The sequence below is a fragment of the Schistocerca cancellata genome, chromosome 1 (assembly GCF_023864275.1).
Source record: "Schistocerca cancellata isolate TAMUIC-IGC-003103 chromosome 1, iqSchCanc2.1, whole genome shotgun sequence".
Taxonomy (NCBI): domain Eukaryota; kingdom Metazoa; phylum Arthropoda; class Insecta; order Orthoptera; family Acrididae; genus Schistocerca; species Schistocerca cancellata.
This window is the reverse complement of record NC_064626.1, coordinates 900,696,958-900,713,881: the sequence shown is the minus strand read 5'-3', so window position 1 is coordinate 900,713,881 and position 16,924 is coordinate 900,696,958. Positions and strand designations below refer to the sequence as shown.

The window sequence follows — 16,924 nt, the reverse complement described above, 5'->3', positions numbered from 1 at the left end:
TGCCACAGGGGGACACAAATCAATGAATGAAATGACACACTATGATTGGGACCAATTGAAAGTTGCCGAGCACTGTTGCAGGAAACATCCTCCACACTCGATGACTTCAGAATGGATCTATTGAGGAAAGTGACGGACTTGACCAGACCCAAACATATTACAATGCACAAGGCACAGCAATGTGGTATACTTCAACAATGATATTATTGCAGTTGTTCATTATTGGAAACACGATGATGTTGCAGTTGGTTCAAATGGCTCTGAGCACTATGGGACTTAACATCTGAGGTCATCAGTCCCCTAGAACTTAGAACTACTTAAACCTAACTAACCTAAGGACATCACACACATCCATGCCCAAGGCAGGATTCGAACCTGCGACTGTAGTGGTCACGCGGTTCCGGACTGAAGTGCCTAGAACCGCTCGGCCACTCCGGCCGGTGATGTTGCAGTAAACAAGTGCAGTGGTGACTAAGGCAAACACATTACAGTGTCTATGTTTCTGGTCAGGTGCCCATATACCATCAGCCGTGATTATTCGTTAACTCAATAAGCTGACCAAATCACCCTCACTTCCATATGCAATAATAACGTGGTTGAGTAGTACTGAATATTACCCAACAGCGGGTTTTAATTTCAAAGATGTGCACTTTGAACAGACTGCCTTTATTTGATAACTGTTTTATGTTTATTTCACAGTAAAGTTATTTTATTAGCTTCATAATGCTTATTACTTCATCCCCCACCACACACACACACACAAACGAACTTAAGTCCACACATGTTAGTAGACATGCAGCTGGTGCAAAATGTTTTTTTGAGGAATTTGTTATACACTTTAAAACAAACACAAACAATCTTCTAGTGTCATAAGTAGACATTAATGGTCATAGTTAAATGAAAGCATGAGTGTAAATTCCGTGAGGATCAATTGTTAAATAAATTGAAATGGAGTTAACACATAGATAAACCAATGAATTAGTTCAGTTCAGCATGTTCTGTTCTCAGACATACCTTTCATTTTTGGCTAATTTACAGAGAAGGGTTGTTCAAACAAATGAGTAACATGTTTTGCAAGGTTGCACTTACAAAAGTTTGAATTCTATGCATTATGCACTGATTTCCTACATGTGTTTGTCTGTTTAATAATTATGTATTCACAACATCTAATGTCTTTGCTGTGATAATATGTTCACTCAAAGAAAGCACTTTTGAAGAACAGTGTACAGTTGTCAGAAATATACTCTCAGATAAACAATGTGCCCGTAGTTGTATAAAGATTTGAGCTTTCAACATGAGGTTGGAAAACGTTAAAAGTGGTTACAATTTTGTAACATTTGAGCTTTCAACATGAGGTTGGAAAATGTTTAAAATGGCCACAAAATTGTAACCTAAAAGTACTTTCCTGTGTGTCATGTAGCTGTGTGGAGCTTGGGACTGAAAGCTTGTATTGATTAACTTCTCCAAGAAGTCTGACAACTTACAGCTGAACAAATTGCGGAAGTAAGGCATCTAAGTTTTAGCATGACTCACTCCCCCACTCAAAACAAATTGAACTACTGTTACAACATGTCAAGGTGAGTTATCAGACAGCTTACAGTTCATCACAAAGAACAGAGGTTTTGCATTAGTACCAAGCTCAAAAATCATTTCATTAGAGAAGTGATGCATTTTTGCACACTATTTTAATCTGTTATGAAATCTGGATCATCATTTTGAGCTGGACTCCTGTGATTTTTGGAGGAGAAAAGGTGTGCTGCTTCTTTGAGACAACACTTGAGCTCTATGGCACAACTGACACTGGAAACTATTGGCAAAATGGGTTGGGGGATCCTACCATATCCTCCTTACAACCTTGAGTTTGCCCCTTCAGATTTTTATGGCCTGGTCTGATCAAAGAATCTTTACATGACAAAGTTCAATGGCAGTGAAGAGGTAAAGAATGAAAGTACAAAACTAACTTCAAGATAAAAGCACAGAATTCGTCACCAAGGAGATAAGAGTCATAAAAAGGTGAGGCAACATCAGAGAAGGTGTTGGGAATTACATGTAGAAAAATAAATGGAAGATGTAGTGATTTAATTAACGATTTTTGCTGTAAAGCTATTTGTCTGTTTAATTACTGAATGACTTTTATATTTTCACTCCCTATTGACTTATGGATTTACCTTCTGAGGTAGTGTACCTGAAGTAAACCTACAGATGTTTTTTTCCCTCCCAGCATATTTAATGTTTAATAGTTTTTTTATAATGGTAAGAAGTCTATTTCAGCTTAACTGTGATTTGCACAATCAGAATAAAAAGCACAAAAATAATTTTCATGTAGACTTTGCCCCTTTGTCTACGGCTCACAGCAGAGTTACAAGAGAACAGCTCACAGCAGAGTTACAAGAGAACAACAGGAGATACCATATTTACTCGAATCTAAGCTGCACTCGAATCTAAGCCGCACTTGAAAAATGAGACTCGAAATGAAGGAAAAAAAAAATTTCCCGAATCTAAGCCTCACCTGAAATTTGAGACTCGAAATTCAAGGGGAGAGAAAAGTTTTAGGCCGCATCTCCAAATCGAAACAAAGTTGGTCCATTGTAATATGAGACACAATTTAGGTCAAATGAATGACAATACAGCTACAGTAGTTTGGTTCGAGTCGTAAGCTTAGCAGTTAAGCTTTACCAGGTAGCCATTGCTATGTGTCAGGCGTTCCATCCGTATTTATATGGGTACCCTTCCTTTTTCACGTGCTTCGTCTGGTTTGAATTGATTGCTTATTTTTCTTTGATCTGATAAGCGCCGTTTTCTTTGTTGTAGGTGTTTACGTCACTCTAAGCTGAAAATGCATTACTGTACTGTGTAATGCATTGTTTGTCGCATTCTGATAGTGTGTGTTTACGGCCTGTCGCCGCTCGTGGCATGGCTTGCTTTTGTGCGTGCTACCGCCGCTTACAATTTAAAAATAAATAAATAAATAAATAAAAGAGAGGAATTGTCTCATTAGCGAAACAATGGCAAGAGACTGCTATTTGTTGTTACTTACACTGCTGCTTTCTTTGATAATGATCAACAAGAACCAAATAATAGACTGCGTATGATAGAAGATGTTCTGAATGAGAGTTCAGCGAAAATTTTTCTCCGGTTGAAAATCTTTGCAGGCGCCTCTTTAGTACATTACATTCTGCAAATAAATTAGAGTCATCTTAGATTTAAAAATCTAGTCAATTGCTGTGCTTCATTTCTGACTGTATCACTATTAGGCATAAGAATAATAAGAATATAAACATGACATGATATGTATATTCTTCCGCGTTTGCTGTTGTCTCACTCTAGTTTCGTAGTTTATTATGCAGACAGGATTTAAATGAGATAGCAGCAAACACGAAACAATACATGGCAAAATGTTTATATTTGTATTATTCTTATGGTGAAGAGAATACTACATGTGATTCACAATTCATAGAAGTTCCTATTAGCAACCATCTCTTCTCACAGGTAGGAAAAAATTCAGAACGTAGAGTTGGCCATATTGACAAACATCCCAAACAGTCTTGCCAGTCGCCGTCGGATTTTCGTAGTACATTGAAATGCTGCTACATTTGAAGATGAACAATACGGAATTTGTATTTACTTCGTTGCATAATGTATGAAAACGCAGTGGTCAGAACTCAGGGCGGAGAAAAAAGCTCGTCTTCCACCTTTTTCTTAATTTATTTACTGACGCAGAGGATTTGGTGCCAGTATTTATCTTTGTGCCTACAAAGCATGCCTGTGTAGCGCTACATATATTCGATGGCAGAAGTTAGTTGTGGCGGCACCCACCAACACTTTTCAGAACTTCTGCTTGCTTTGCACTCGATTCTAAGCCGCAGGCGGTTTTTTGGATTACAAAAACCGGAAAAAAAGTGCGGCTTAGATTCGAGTAAATACGGTAGTGCTTATGCACATGACAAAATACGTTGCAGTACAGTAATGTTAAGAAAGCAGATAGCATTTGTTTCATAAATATAACACTAGCACATTTTGAGCACAAAGAGGTGGAAACACTCACCATTTGTCTTCTTTTTTGGTAGAAATTGTCTCCGATGAAAACGTGGACTTTAACATGATGCAGTGTTACTAATACTTATGTTTTGTCACTATCATAAGTTCTAATGGTATAGCAGTTAACAGGAGAGAGGAAGTGGGTGGTACGCGGTGTTCTATGAACTGGCATCAAAAACTAAAGTTCTTCAAATTTTATTTCTGATAGTTTAACAGCTCATATTATCTTCAGTCATGATGGCAAAGAACATGATACTACTCCATTCAGTTCTTCATGGGCCAGTTCTAATAATTCTTTGGTCACTCTTCAAATTTGTTATTAAATTAATCAAAGTTCAACATAAAAGGCTGATGCTATAGTAATGACACTATACAGATGTGACAGATTCATTGGTTTTACAAAATTATATAATCTGAATGAAAAAGGTTAAGTCTTATCTCTCAGCAGTACACAATAGGTCTGCCTGTAACTGGCAGAAACACTTAAACTTGTCCACTTTTTTACTTTTTTTGCTCTAAGATGTACTAACAATGAAAAAATTCAATGTCAAGAACTATCATAAAACTTTACAGAATTTACACACATCCAGTTCTGAGCAAATAACATTCTTGGAAATACAGTGCTATACCAATTTTTACATCAGCTGAATTCTTTTGTGCACAGTTAGTAATATAACAGCAAATTATTTAAAAGGTTCAGTATAATCACTCAGTTTTGTGCAGGAAATGTACAGTAACAATAATAATAATTATAATAATAAAAATTTGTAAAATGATATCACAGATTTGCTTAGCACTAGTTCTTTATCATAAATCAAATGCACTGTCACTGGGACAAAAATGTCTTAGTAAACCGTTATTCTCTGTTTATCTTGTTCTTAATTGGTCCCAATGTGGATCTCTGTAGGAAACACACTTCTTTTTCACAAAACATTTTGTTTTTAACAGCAAACATTCACGTTATTCTTATAAACGTCTTTCTTGGAGCTAAACACTGTTCAAGAATAAGATCCATATAAAATTATCCTTGACAGCATTGTCAACACTGCTACTATCAACTGTACAACACTCATTCTGGTACACATTTCAATTTGAAATAAATATTCACAAACCAGACATCACATTTGTTGCTTCTTAACTCACTCAAGCACAACACAATCGTAAGTCAACACTTCAGTTTAAATACAGAGTGAAAAATAGTTGCAAAGATCTGTTAAAATAGTGGCATGAGCATGTACATGAAAGGCAGTACTTAGGCTATGCAACAGAACTCAATAAAATTAACAATGATTTTTTAATCTTTTCACCTACTGATGCGAATGTTAATAAATAAATGAAAATAATGGCTCAATCATTCAACACATCATATTCACCTAGTGATTTATAAAGGAATGAGGGAGCACTCTTGATATTAAATACAAAAAGATACCACACAATTCTGTGGTTGTATTGTGAATGATGAACACAAAAATCCTTTGGTTTCAGTTTCGTGGCACATGTAAATGGCTAGGCAAACACCTGTAAACTTATAATGCCATTGATTTCTGTATGAGAAGAAACTGACAAGTTTCTATACATATGTACAGTTTGTATGTCACGACAGATATCTTACAGCCTGTACAAATTAAAATTTGCAGTCTGTTTGCCGAGCACTGACTTAGACTGCTACTATACACTGCATCGCAGTACAACTGTTAATTCCTTCCTACTTCAGTTTCAGAAGACAATAAAGGCACTTAGTCATACGAAAGAAGAGAACCCTGGAAGTGGTGCTCGGGATCTTGCCATATTATTCATGATTATTTGTCCACCATTTAGGCTCATCACAGCACTTCCTTCCGGTTCTGAATCTGTATAACTGGAATAATTCCGAACAGGTTTCTGGCGCTTCCATGACTGGCTTAGAGAGTCATTGACATTTGCATAGTGATTTACAAATGAATGAGGATCTGATCGCTCACTCTCATTTTCACTCTCCGATCCCTGCAAAATGGAAAGAAGTTATAAAAGATGTTACTACATACAAGACAAAAGCTGTGAACATATTGAGCAAATGATCCACAGTCTGTCATTAACACATTACTTGAGGAAAGAATTTGTTTTAAAGATTACAATAAAGGAAGTTTCTGGATATAAACAATAAACTAAGTGAGGAAAGGCAACCCCTCACCTGCAGCTGACTGATTTTTGGGGCATAGAAACACAATTTGTGCTGTTTGTGTTTCTTTGTGCCATGCATCAATCAGTTACAGGTTGGTGCTTGGCATTCCTGATTCCCTAAAATTGTGAATGAAACACATGACATTATGTTTGTGCTACAGCTAATATTTGATTGTAGCCATCCACAATTAAAATATTCTTACAAATACAATTCATTAATATAATTTTAATGCTTACAGAATTGCCACAGACTATTTATATTTTGGGCAACCACAGCTGTTGAAAGGCACGATGTTAGAAAGAACTCTACTAACAGCTGGTAAAATTGTTGTTTATTAGAACACTACTGGTTTCACAGCTTAAAGCCGCTTTTGCTTTGCCCTGCACCAATCTACCCTGCCATCATGATGCAGGCAAATTTTAAAGAATGGAGCATATCTTCTTTACCTTTCACTCGTCATAGTATTGAAGACATTCTGTGAATAGAAAATTTTGTCTAGGAGCACAGGGTAAGCCTATGATCTTTTAATGCTGTTGCATCTGATGATGCGGTTTTAAGCCACACAACCGTCTGTGTTTTAATAAACAACAATCTTATCAGCTGTTAGCAGAGTTCTTCCTAACATAATAAAAAAAAATTGTATTCATAAATTTCATACTTTGTTACTGCATTATTATATTTTCCATAAAATTATGAGGAGAGAGTAGCTCAGTTATCTACCTTCAGGAGGTGATATTTCAAAAACTGTTGATAGACACATTTAAAGAAAAAAAAACCCATACCTAGTTTTTGGAACTGTTTGTTGCTTCCACAGGTAGAAAAGACAGATGTGTGTGAAGGCTGGAAAGGAGGACATGTCACTCAGGCCTGAAGTTGAAAGAGACCTACCTGTTGTAAGAGTGAGGGAGAGATTATATGAAGGGAGAGGTGTAAGAGAAAGTATAGGTCAAAGGTAATAAACTGGTAAGCGCTGTGTTGGCTTCAGTCCAGGTATGATAGGAGGACAGAGTGAAAGTAAAAATGGATTAATGTGAAACGAAATCTCAAGTAGAACGAATAGTGAAATTAAGAACTAGGGTATGGAGATGGGGAAAAATAAAAATGTGTGTGTGTGAGAGAGTGTGAAAGAGAGAGAGAGAGAGAGTGAGTGAGAGGAAATGCTAACAGACTACTGGAAATAAGACAAATGATACAACATTGAGTCTTTCATGGCCACTTGTTGATGTATTTTCTGTTAACTTTTGTCTCGGATCTTTAGCTGATGTTTTGAGGATGAATTTTTCATAACACCAGCCATTCATGTTGCCAAAAGTCACGAAAATCATTATACAAATGTCAAAAAGTGGAAGTGTTGAGGTGTTGATATACACACACACACACACACACTCACACACCAGAAGCATTTCATTACTAACTCAATTATTTGTTTTAATATTCATTTTCCCCAATCCTGCACCTCTTTTTGGTTATCCCTGATCTCCTTTTCCACTTTCCTAGTTCTTAGCTGTCCTATTCACTCTACTTCTCATTTTTATCCTTCTAATCCACATTTACTTCTCACTCTGTCCTGTAACCTCAGAACTGAGGTGGCACAGTGCTTATCAGTGTACTACACTTGACATCCTTCTTACTTGTATGCCTTTTCCTCCAAATTTTTCTATCCTTACACTTCATGGCAGGTGACTCCCAATCAATCTAGCACCTCAGTAAGGAAAAAACTAACATTTCCAAAATCTAAGTATAGTTTTCTTCTAATTTTAAAGGGGTTTGTGAGCAGAACTTGGAATTTTTCCACTTGCAGGTAAGTAGAAGTCAGCCATTCTGTCTCCTTATAATTTTATAATTTTCACTCCTATACTACATTAACAAATAAATAACAAACAAATCAATAGAAGCAATGGGATACCTGTGAATCTGTGGAGCTTATTTCTGATGGTTTCTCAGTGACACTGCTGTCATCAGGATTTTCATCATAACCTTTAAGACTCTCTTCGTCACTGTGGTAGGTAACTGATGATGGCAAGGGCCTCGGTGGTGATTTACCCAACATAGGTGGTCCAGGTGGCTGGTGAACTGATTTCCTTCCAAGGGTATTTCTTTTGGATAATGTCCCACAGCTTCCCACAGCCATGCTAGTTCCTCCACTTCTACGGGAACTGTATATTTCCATAGCAAGTTCATGGCGATCCTCTATATCCATTGCCATTGACTCTTCCAGTGTTTTCTGTGCCTCTTCTGAAAGACATTAATTTTCTATGAAATTAAATGAAAATACAAAAGATAAAGTTTTCTGAAATAAATAGTTTTTTGCACATTTACATAGTGATTTTATGTATCTCTCTCTGGTCAGTGTTCCAGATCATCCAACCATTTAAAAGGATTCTGCCACTTCCCAAAAAACTATAACAGGAACCACCTGCATGATCTTCACATGCATAAAATTATGTTCAACAAAAATGACCAAGGCAAAACAACAGTTTAACAAATTATATTAGTGGAAATAAGCATGATACAAACTACATTTAAAAATGCCAAAATACCGTAAGTTAAACAAAATTGTTTAAAGAAAATTCAAGTAACTGCATCATATTTGTATAGTGCAGAATAAGAATTTTTGTAAATAAGAGCTCCATGTCAGCAAATTACAGTCTCAAAGAGCTACTGATAAAGGGAGAGTTTCATACACAATTTATTACAGGGTGTACACATGGACAAGATAAAATATTCCCAGATGTTCTGGCTAAAAATACACTTTTTCTCAGGTGAAAATACACTTTTTCTCAGGTGAAAATACACTTTTTTCAAGGTGAAGAAACACTGTGCCCCTGGTGGAAGTAAATTCTTTCCATGTTAAATGACAATATACTTTTCCCTGTAAAATTTATCAGTCCTTTGAATGATGAAGGTTTCATACACTGGCATAAAACTTCCCAGGACTTTAGGAAACAAAACCCAGCGCAAAAAACAATGCTTTTTAGAAGGATCTTTGATGTGCAGCAATGTTTACACTTCACAGTTTTGTGTTACGGAAGTACAAACACAAATTCCACAAATCCAGTACAATAGCTTCCAAAGTACTTTAAATTGGGATTGCTTTTGGCAGCCAATCATAGGTAATGTCATGTGAACTTGCCAGTCAATGATAACAGGTATTCAGAGCATAGGACACGTTTTGTAGTCAGCCAACACAAACAGGAAAAGTTAATGGTTTAAATTAATATGCCTACAGTGTAGCTACAAGAAAAGCTGCACTTTCAAATATAATACTGGTCATCAAAATTTTTTTGCTGTACAACCCCCTGCCCCCTGAGGGTACGCCTGCGCAGGATCCTAAGAGCACAATTGAATATTTCTGACAAGTGTGATCATATATTTCACTGAACTGAATATATGTTTTGTCAAGCACTTTGACTTTCCCACAGAAAAGCCAGTTATGAGTTAAATTGCTCAAGAACTCATGTTGCATTTTTTTAAAAAGAGTAATTATACTTTTTCCATCATTACTGTATAATCTATTACCTATGAAAGAACTAAAATAAACATGAAAAAGTAACCTTGAAGCTTGATCTTTTTTAACATGGCAGAAAAATTTCAAATAATGGCATAAATGGCTGGTCTTCTAGGTCCGAAACTTTTCTAAGTGGCTAGTCCTCGCTGTTAAGTTTCAAATGAGAATCTAATGCTCTGTGGTTTAAGAAATTCATTGCACTTTCTCACATGTAACATAATTCATCTTGCATAAAAGAAAATTTACTTTGAAAGTACAGCTTCCCAAATCACCACTCAAAACATTTTTCAGTGACTTGTTAGAAATGTAAATAGTTGTGATGTTACACTCATTTAAAGCTGTTTGTAGTTACAAAGTATTGCATAGTCATCATCCTAAAGCCTTTGACACAATTTGCTGCACCGTTCTCTGTTGTAAATGGTGCATTTACTTTGCAATAAAAGTTTGTTTTGGTGTTTTTCTCTTGCTTATGTTTTGTTGCTGGAGTATTATTCTGCAGTAGTGGGCTAAAGTAAAATTCTTTGTTAGAGTATCAGTTCCCACTAGTCAAAATTACAAAAATATAACTGAAAACCAAAACAACAAAAAATTCTTGTAACTCTAAAAAAAAATCCTGAATTTCTCATGTCTCAAAAAATTCCCAGTTGTCCCGAGGCATACACATCCTGTATACATCAATGCAGTGTACATAACAGTGTGACAAGTAAATAATTACAATACATAAGATACATTGGTAACGGGATCAGTGGATACCCATTATATAATAACCACCATTAATGTAAATAAGAAACTATCGCTGTGCTGTCACTGTCACTGTGTTGAAGTAATGTAATTATAAAAACTTTGCCGTGTCTTTCAAACTTCTTTGATGTCACTGTGATATCATTTGCACTTACGTTTATATTTGTAGCTCTTGCTCTTAACACAAAGTACTGCTATAATAGTTATAATAATGATAATTGAGACAGCAGCAAGAGCCACCATGAACCACGTTTGTCGATAAAAGGGCTTCTGTTGCAGGTATCCATATTCTACATAAAGCTTTGATGGAGTTAAAACCTGGAACATTGTTTGAAAAGGAAAATCATTGAAGTTCATTTTCGGCATATGAGACTATCATTATGCCACATTATTTCAACAAAATCAGCAGTTAAAAAATAAAGTACATGAAAATACCATATTTCATTTAACTCGTTTTTTCTTTACATACCACATCATTAGAATAAGCTGGATAACTAATTCCATACTTGTTATAAGCAATCAGTCTGAACTTATATGATGTTGATGGTAATAAGTTTTGGTAAGATATGGTAAATTCTTGAAGTTCCCCATTTTTTGTGCGTATCACTGTCTGCCATCTTGTATCATCTGTAACATTTACAAGAAATGAACACATATCTCTAAAATATTACACAAAATCAAAACACAAAAACAAGAAAAAGGATGTACAATAAGAATCTCATAAAAGAATCTCAAGGTACAAATAACACATCAGACAGAAGAATTTTATTACAAGAAATATAACACTACGCCAATAAATCTGTGTTCTCAGATGGTAGCATTTCCAACAAAAGACATAAATGAATATGAAATATTTATTTTAGTACAGAAAATGATATCTATAAAAACTTTCTAGCCCAATCTCAAAGTAGTTTTATTAACATGTGTCCACTCTCAGTGCAATACTCACCATCATCACAAATAAAATGCTTGACTATGAATAGCATGTCAACGTGAACTATAGTGAACTGTTCACATATGTTAATAAAAATACTTCAGAATCAAGAAAGAAAATTTGTATACTGCTAGTAGTGTGGTGATTGCTATATCCCAACATGAATGCCACCATAAAAAACCATATTGAGTCAGTTTCACTCAATAGGAAACTATAGTTGCTAGTAAAGTGGATACTCCTGACTGCATGGCACATTACTCTTACATACCATATCAAGATATAACAAAATGGCATTTATTGGAGCGGCTCTAACGACAGTCAACTGCACTACACAACTATTCTATACGAGACACTAACAATGACAGATACCTCTTGATGCAAAATAAATCGCGGAAGGAGACAGATAATGACTCACCATATCCTCGAGGCATTTAGTGGTTGATAGACATATAAACAAGACTGAACACTTGAAGTGTTCCCAGCGTATTGAATGTTCCGGTTTGCAGCTGAATGACATGATATTTCGGCTGACAAACATTCCACCACCTTCAGTTGAGTGTAAAATTCACCTGAGGATGGCTGAATGGCTTGTCAGTCGAAACGTTATGGCAAGATGTCGAAGTCATCACGCTGCAAGCTCAAAACCTCATGGGTAACCTGAAATGTTGCTAAGCTTTCGGATATATCTGTCTTAAAAGCTTACACACACACACACACACACACACACACACACTGCTTAACTACATTGTCCTGGCCAACTACAATGTGCTGTATCTGCAGCTCGACTGGAATGAGGGGATAAATCGAGTGAAGCTGGCAGGGAGAGGAAGGAGGCAGGAAGTGAGAGGGAGTGTTGAAGGGAAGAGTGGCTGATGGTTGAGAATAAAAGGTTGTGAGCCCAGTGCTGAGTTCACTTTGGTCATTTAATTGAGGCAGTGGGAGTTGTTTGTGGCATACAATGAGGTGAGGCACCAGACTGTGAGAGCAAGATAGAGCAGAAGAAGATGGAGACTGTTGAGAGGAATGTATGAGTGTAGAGTGAGCAAAGAGGAAACAGTGTGGGACTGAGGCTAGTGGAGATGGAGACCAGGAAAATTGTAGAATAAAAGGTTGTGTTATTCCCAGATACACGAGTAGTGAACGATGTGCACTTTTGCAGCTGGTTCATGGAAGTGAACGGATTGGCAGTGTATAAGGGCAAGGCATGAGAAATCTGCTTTTGGACTAGGTTCGGAGGCTTGTCTGTAAAGGCCTTAGTGCCCATCACTGCAGATGTGCTTGATAGAAACAGAAGTTTTTATGGAGCCTACAGATACATAGGGGTCAATGTCTCAGGAGGTAGCATGCTGAGCTGAGGAGGACTAGATGAAGTGAATGGGAGAGATGCTGATGTTGAGGAGGAGTGACTTTTTACTTTTTAAGGCCTTAGTCCTGCGCTTAAATCATCAATTGGCTTAACTAGACAAGGAATTTTGGACCTTGGGTGCTTAGGAAGGTTTCCTCTAGGTGGCCATAACAAAGCTGGCATTAGAGGACTGCAAGTATGTGCCTACTGCTGTGTCGCAAATTTGTTTGTGTATCTCCACTCCGGAGGACAAACACTAATGGGTAACAGGGTTCATATAGAATTTAAAAAATGAAAATTAAGGACTTTTAAACATCTTTTCTTTACTGACAACAGTTGCACTCATTGCTGTAGTGAGGTCAAGAATAAAATAAATTTGCATCATGTCTCATGTTTTCTGTACAGTCTGCTAGATAGGCCTCATAATGTTTTTAAATGTTTGCGTCCTCTAGCATTCCAGTTCCAGCTTTGACTTGCCAGCAGTGAAGCTCTCCCATCACATGACCCAGCTCCATCCTCATTGGGTCTCGATAGCTGCCGAGAAACAATCCAGCGTACACCATACTGAATTTGAATGATTTAGTCCATAATTCACATTTTAAAGCCAAAATCATCTTGCTATGAGAATTCTACATCTTTGTGACACCTATGTAATGAAAGTGCTCGCAAATTATAAGTTTTGCGATACAGTTTGTGGGCGTAGCATGCAGTTAACTGCAGCACCCAAGTAATTTACCTTTACCTCTATTACATTTATTGTTATTCTTTTGATTGTCAAGTACCCCATCTTTCCAGTAAATTTTCACAGTTTCGAGCTATCATGATTGCACACTAATCTTTTACTGTTCCAAGTCAAATCATTCTAATCAAGTTACATTTAACATCATCAAACACATACCTTTCACATGGGCTTTTACTGCCGGTTCTTCCAACATCATATCAATGTCCTTTAAGCACAGCTTACACTTTCCTTTTTGAATGTCTTTCAATGGCACTTGCCATTCTTTATATTCATCTTGTCATGGCCACAGTTGGCTAAACACACACTTTCCAGGTATTTTAATCAAAATTTTAAAAATATATCTGTTCTGCAGTGTGTTCACCAAAAATGTCTTACAAGTAGGGATGGCCAATAAATCACTCACATGTGTATTATTTAGTTAAGGTTTCTGTGCCCCTTGCCATTGCTGCCAACATATAGTATCTCCCACTAAAGGCACTGCAGAAATGAGTTAACATGCAGTACATGACTGAGGCAGGAATAGCCTTATCCCTCTCCCTACATGTCACACAGCTGAGGGACCCTCATAACTGCTATAACCTTTGACATATACATGCAGTCTTTTTTTCACCTTTTTAATTCAACAAGTTAATCGATTTTTAAGTTTGAATATAACTGGCAAGACAAAAATAAGGACTTATAATCAATGTAATAAATGGAGGTCAAAACAAGCACTTGTAAGGACTTTTATTGCACATTATAAAACATATTGTACTTTTAAGAAATGTATGAACCCTAGGTAAAAAATGTAGTTATCAACTGTATTAGGGAATGATTTAGTGGTTTGGAGTCACCAGGACATCTGGAGAGTGTCTGATGGTGGCACAACTGAGGGGATGGCAAACAAATGATTAAATTGTTTTCTTGGTGCAAGCAGTGGATAGGACATGTTGATCAAGAAGAGCTGAGATACTCTTAGGAGCCTAGTAACAAGCTATAATAGAGTGTCTTGTTTAAATTTAAGGATTTTGTGTGAGTAGTAATTTGGTTGAGGAGGGAGATGGATTCTGAGGAGAGGTTCTGGGATGATGTGCTTTTGATTGTCCAGCCCAGTTATTGAATCCATTACCAGCACAACATTTCAATCCCAATCTGGTTGGAGTCCAGGCAGCAACTATGCATAACAACACAGATCATAGCATGACTGGATTGGCCATCATAACGTTGTGCACAATAATAGAAAGGACAACTAATTTGGACAGCCGAAAGTATACCAGCAATCAATCACAGAAAAGTGTGGGCACAGGTTCTGGGATGGGCCAAAGTATTTGAGTAGGCACTGAAATTCATGTTCTCAAGTATCAGTATTATCCTACTTATACTAGATATTACTGTTTTTAAATGTGCTATCCACAAAATCAATTTTTAAATCAGATCATTTATTTGCATGCAATCTTAGTAGACACATGAAAAATGTTGCATCATTCTCCAAATCACAGCACTAACTGAGTGTTGTGCCAGTATTATACAGGGTGTCTGGGCTACATGTATACAAAAACATTTGTTTATATTTCAGTTTCTATTAAGGTTTATAGGTTTGCTCACCAAACATTGTACACAGGAGCTCAAACATTTTTATGTGTGATGGTACAGTTCAATGTGGGCACTGTTTGTAGCTTTACAGTTATCGAAATGGTGCTCCACTTCTAGCCACATATTCATAAGCACGACAGGTGTTATGGACTCTAATGCGATGCACATCTCTTGACTCAAATCTAACATGTCTCAAACCCTTGCTCTGTAAACAATGTCTGTCATAAACCCCCAGTGGAGTCAGATTGGGAGTCCAAGGGGGCCAGGTAATGGAAACCGCCCTTCCCTTCCGATCAAACACTTATGGAATGTCTCATGGAGAAATGTGATAACATCTCCTTGATAGTGGGGGAGGGGGGAGGGGGGGCATGGCATCATCTTGCTGGAATATGATGTCAGGAGACATCTGTGGCACTGCATAGTTCACCAACATGTGAATACAGGTGTGCCCTGTAACTGGCACACATGCACCATGCAACTCAGTGCAGATTACATCTTGGAGAGTGTCTCTGTCAATTTCATATTTACCCAACAACATTAAGTGTCAAGTTCTTTCATTATATGGATTTGTTTGTGTATACATGTAGCCCATACACCCTGTACATCCATTTATTCTTCAGTATTAGAAAGAGGTTAACCCATCTAGCTCTTATTTATTTTAACAATGTAGGAAAAGACAGATTGCTACTTACTGTAAAGAAGACACATCAAGCTGCAGACAGGCACAATTAAAAGACACTCACATATATATTTTGGCCACAGCCTTCGTCAGTAAAAGAGGGACACACACACACACACACACACACAAACATGCACCCTCAGACACACAACTGCCATCTCAGGCCAGAATGCAACATCATGTGGGATGCAAGCAGCAATCTGGAGGGGCCAGGTAGGGGAAGGAGAATTATACCAGTCTCAATCTATACTGCCAATACTGTCCCCACACCCAACTGTTTCAACCAACTCTGTCCTATCATCTCGTTCCCATTCTCAACTCCCATCCTGTTTATTTGCAGCTCTCTGCCAACACATCCACCTGTTTTTCCCTGCTCCTCTCCTTTTTTGTCCCCATCTCCCTGCCCCACAACCTCCTGACAGTGCACCAGTTGGCAGTCTAGTCCCTGCACAATCCACTAGACAGTGTTCATCTCTCTCCCCACACATACACTACATCCCTTCCCATTCCCCTTCTCCAGTCACTCCAGATTGGTGCTTGCATCCCACGTGATGTTGCATTCTGGCCCGAGATGCTGGAGATAACGGGCATGTGTGCATGAGCTGTGCTTGCTTGCTTGCTTGTGTGTGTGTGTGTGTGTGTGTGTCCCTCTTTTACTGATGATGGCTGTGGCCGAAAGCTATGAGTGTGTCTTTTAACTGTGCCTATCTGCAAATTGATGAGTCTTCTTTACATTGTTGATGTTCCTCACTGGAGTTTCCTCTGTTTGATTTTATTTATTATAAAAATGTAGCTCCCTGGTCAGCAATAAACTCAAATCTGAATACAAATATTACTTTTTGTCATGGGAGAATGATCTGATAAAAAAAATCTGAGACTAAACTCAGAGAGAGAAACATGAAAGGAAGAATATAAAGGGGAAAAAATGTTTGTATGAAATCTGATAAAAATGTTGCAAGATGAAATTATCTGCATACCACGTTTGTTAATTGAACAGAAACATGAACATATTAACATAATAAAATATCTGTTGATGAATTTCATCTTGCTGATTGTGAAAGCAAAGCAAAAGATTGCATTTCCTTAGGAATCACCTAAGATGTTTTTAAGTTATAAAATACAAAAACAATGTCAGAATGATGACAGATGTATGTGATGTTCAGTGCAATGCCCTATGCAATTTAGATTTCATTATTCTTCCATT

General features: G+C 37.2%; 1 protein-coding gene across 1 annotated transcript in view; it reads right to left on the bottom strand.

Moving 5' to 3' along the window:
* Positions 1–4,217: 4,217 nt before the first annotated feature.
* LOC126112881 (protein sidekick) overlaps positions 4,218–16,924 on the bottom strand; it is a 161,733-nt gene continuing 149,026 nt past the window's right edge. Inside the window, exons 32-35 of the mRNA XM_049915014.1 lie at positions 10,918–11,075; positions 10,604–10,766; positions 8,106–8,434; positions 4,218–6,021 (exon numbers count right to left, since the gene is read on the bottom strand). Of these exons, the coding sequence (XP_049770971.1) occupies positions 5,779–6,021; positions 8,106–8,434; positions 10,604–10,766; positions 10,918–11,075 (893 nt within the window). The 3' untranslated portion in view covers positions 4,218–5,778. The remainder of the gene's footprint in view (positions 6,022–8,105; positions 8,435–10,603; positions 10,767–10,917; positions 11,076–16,924) is intronic.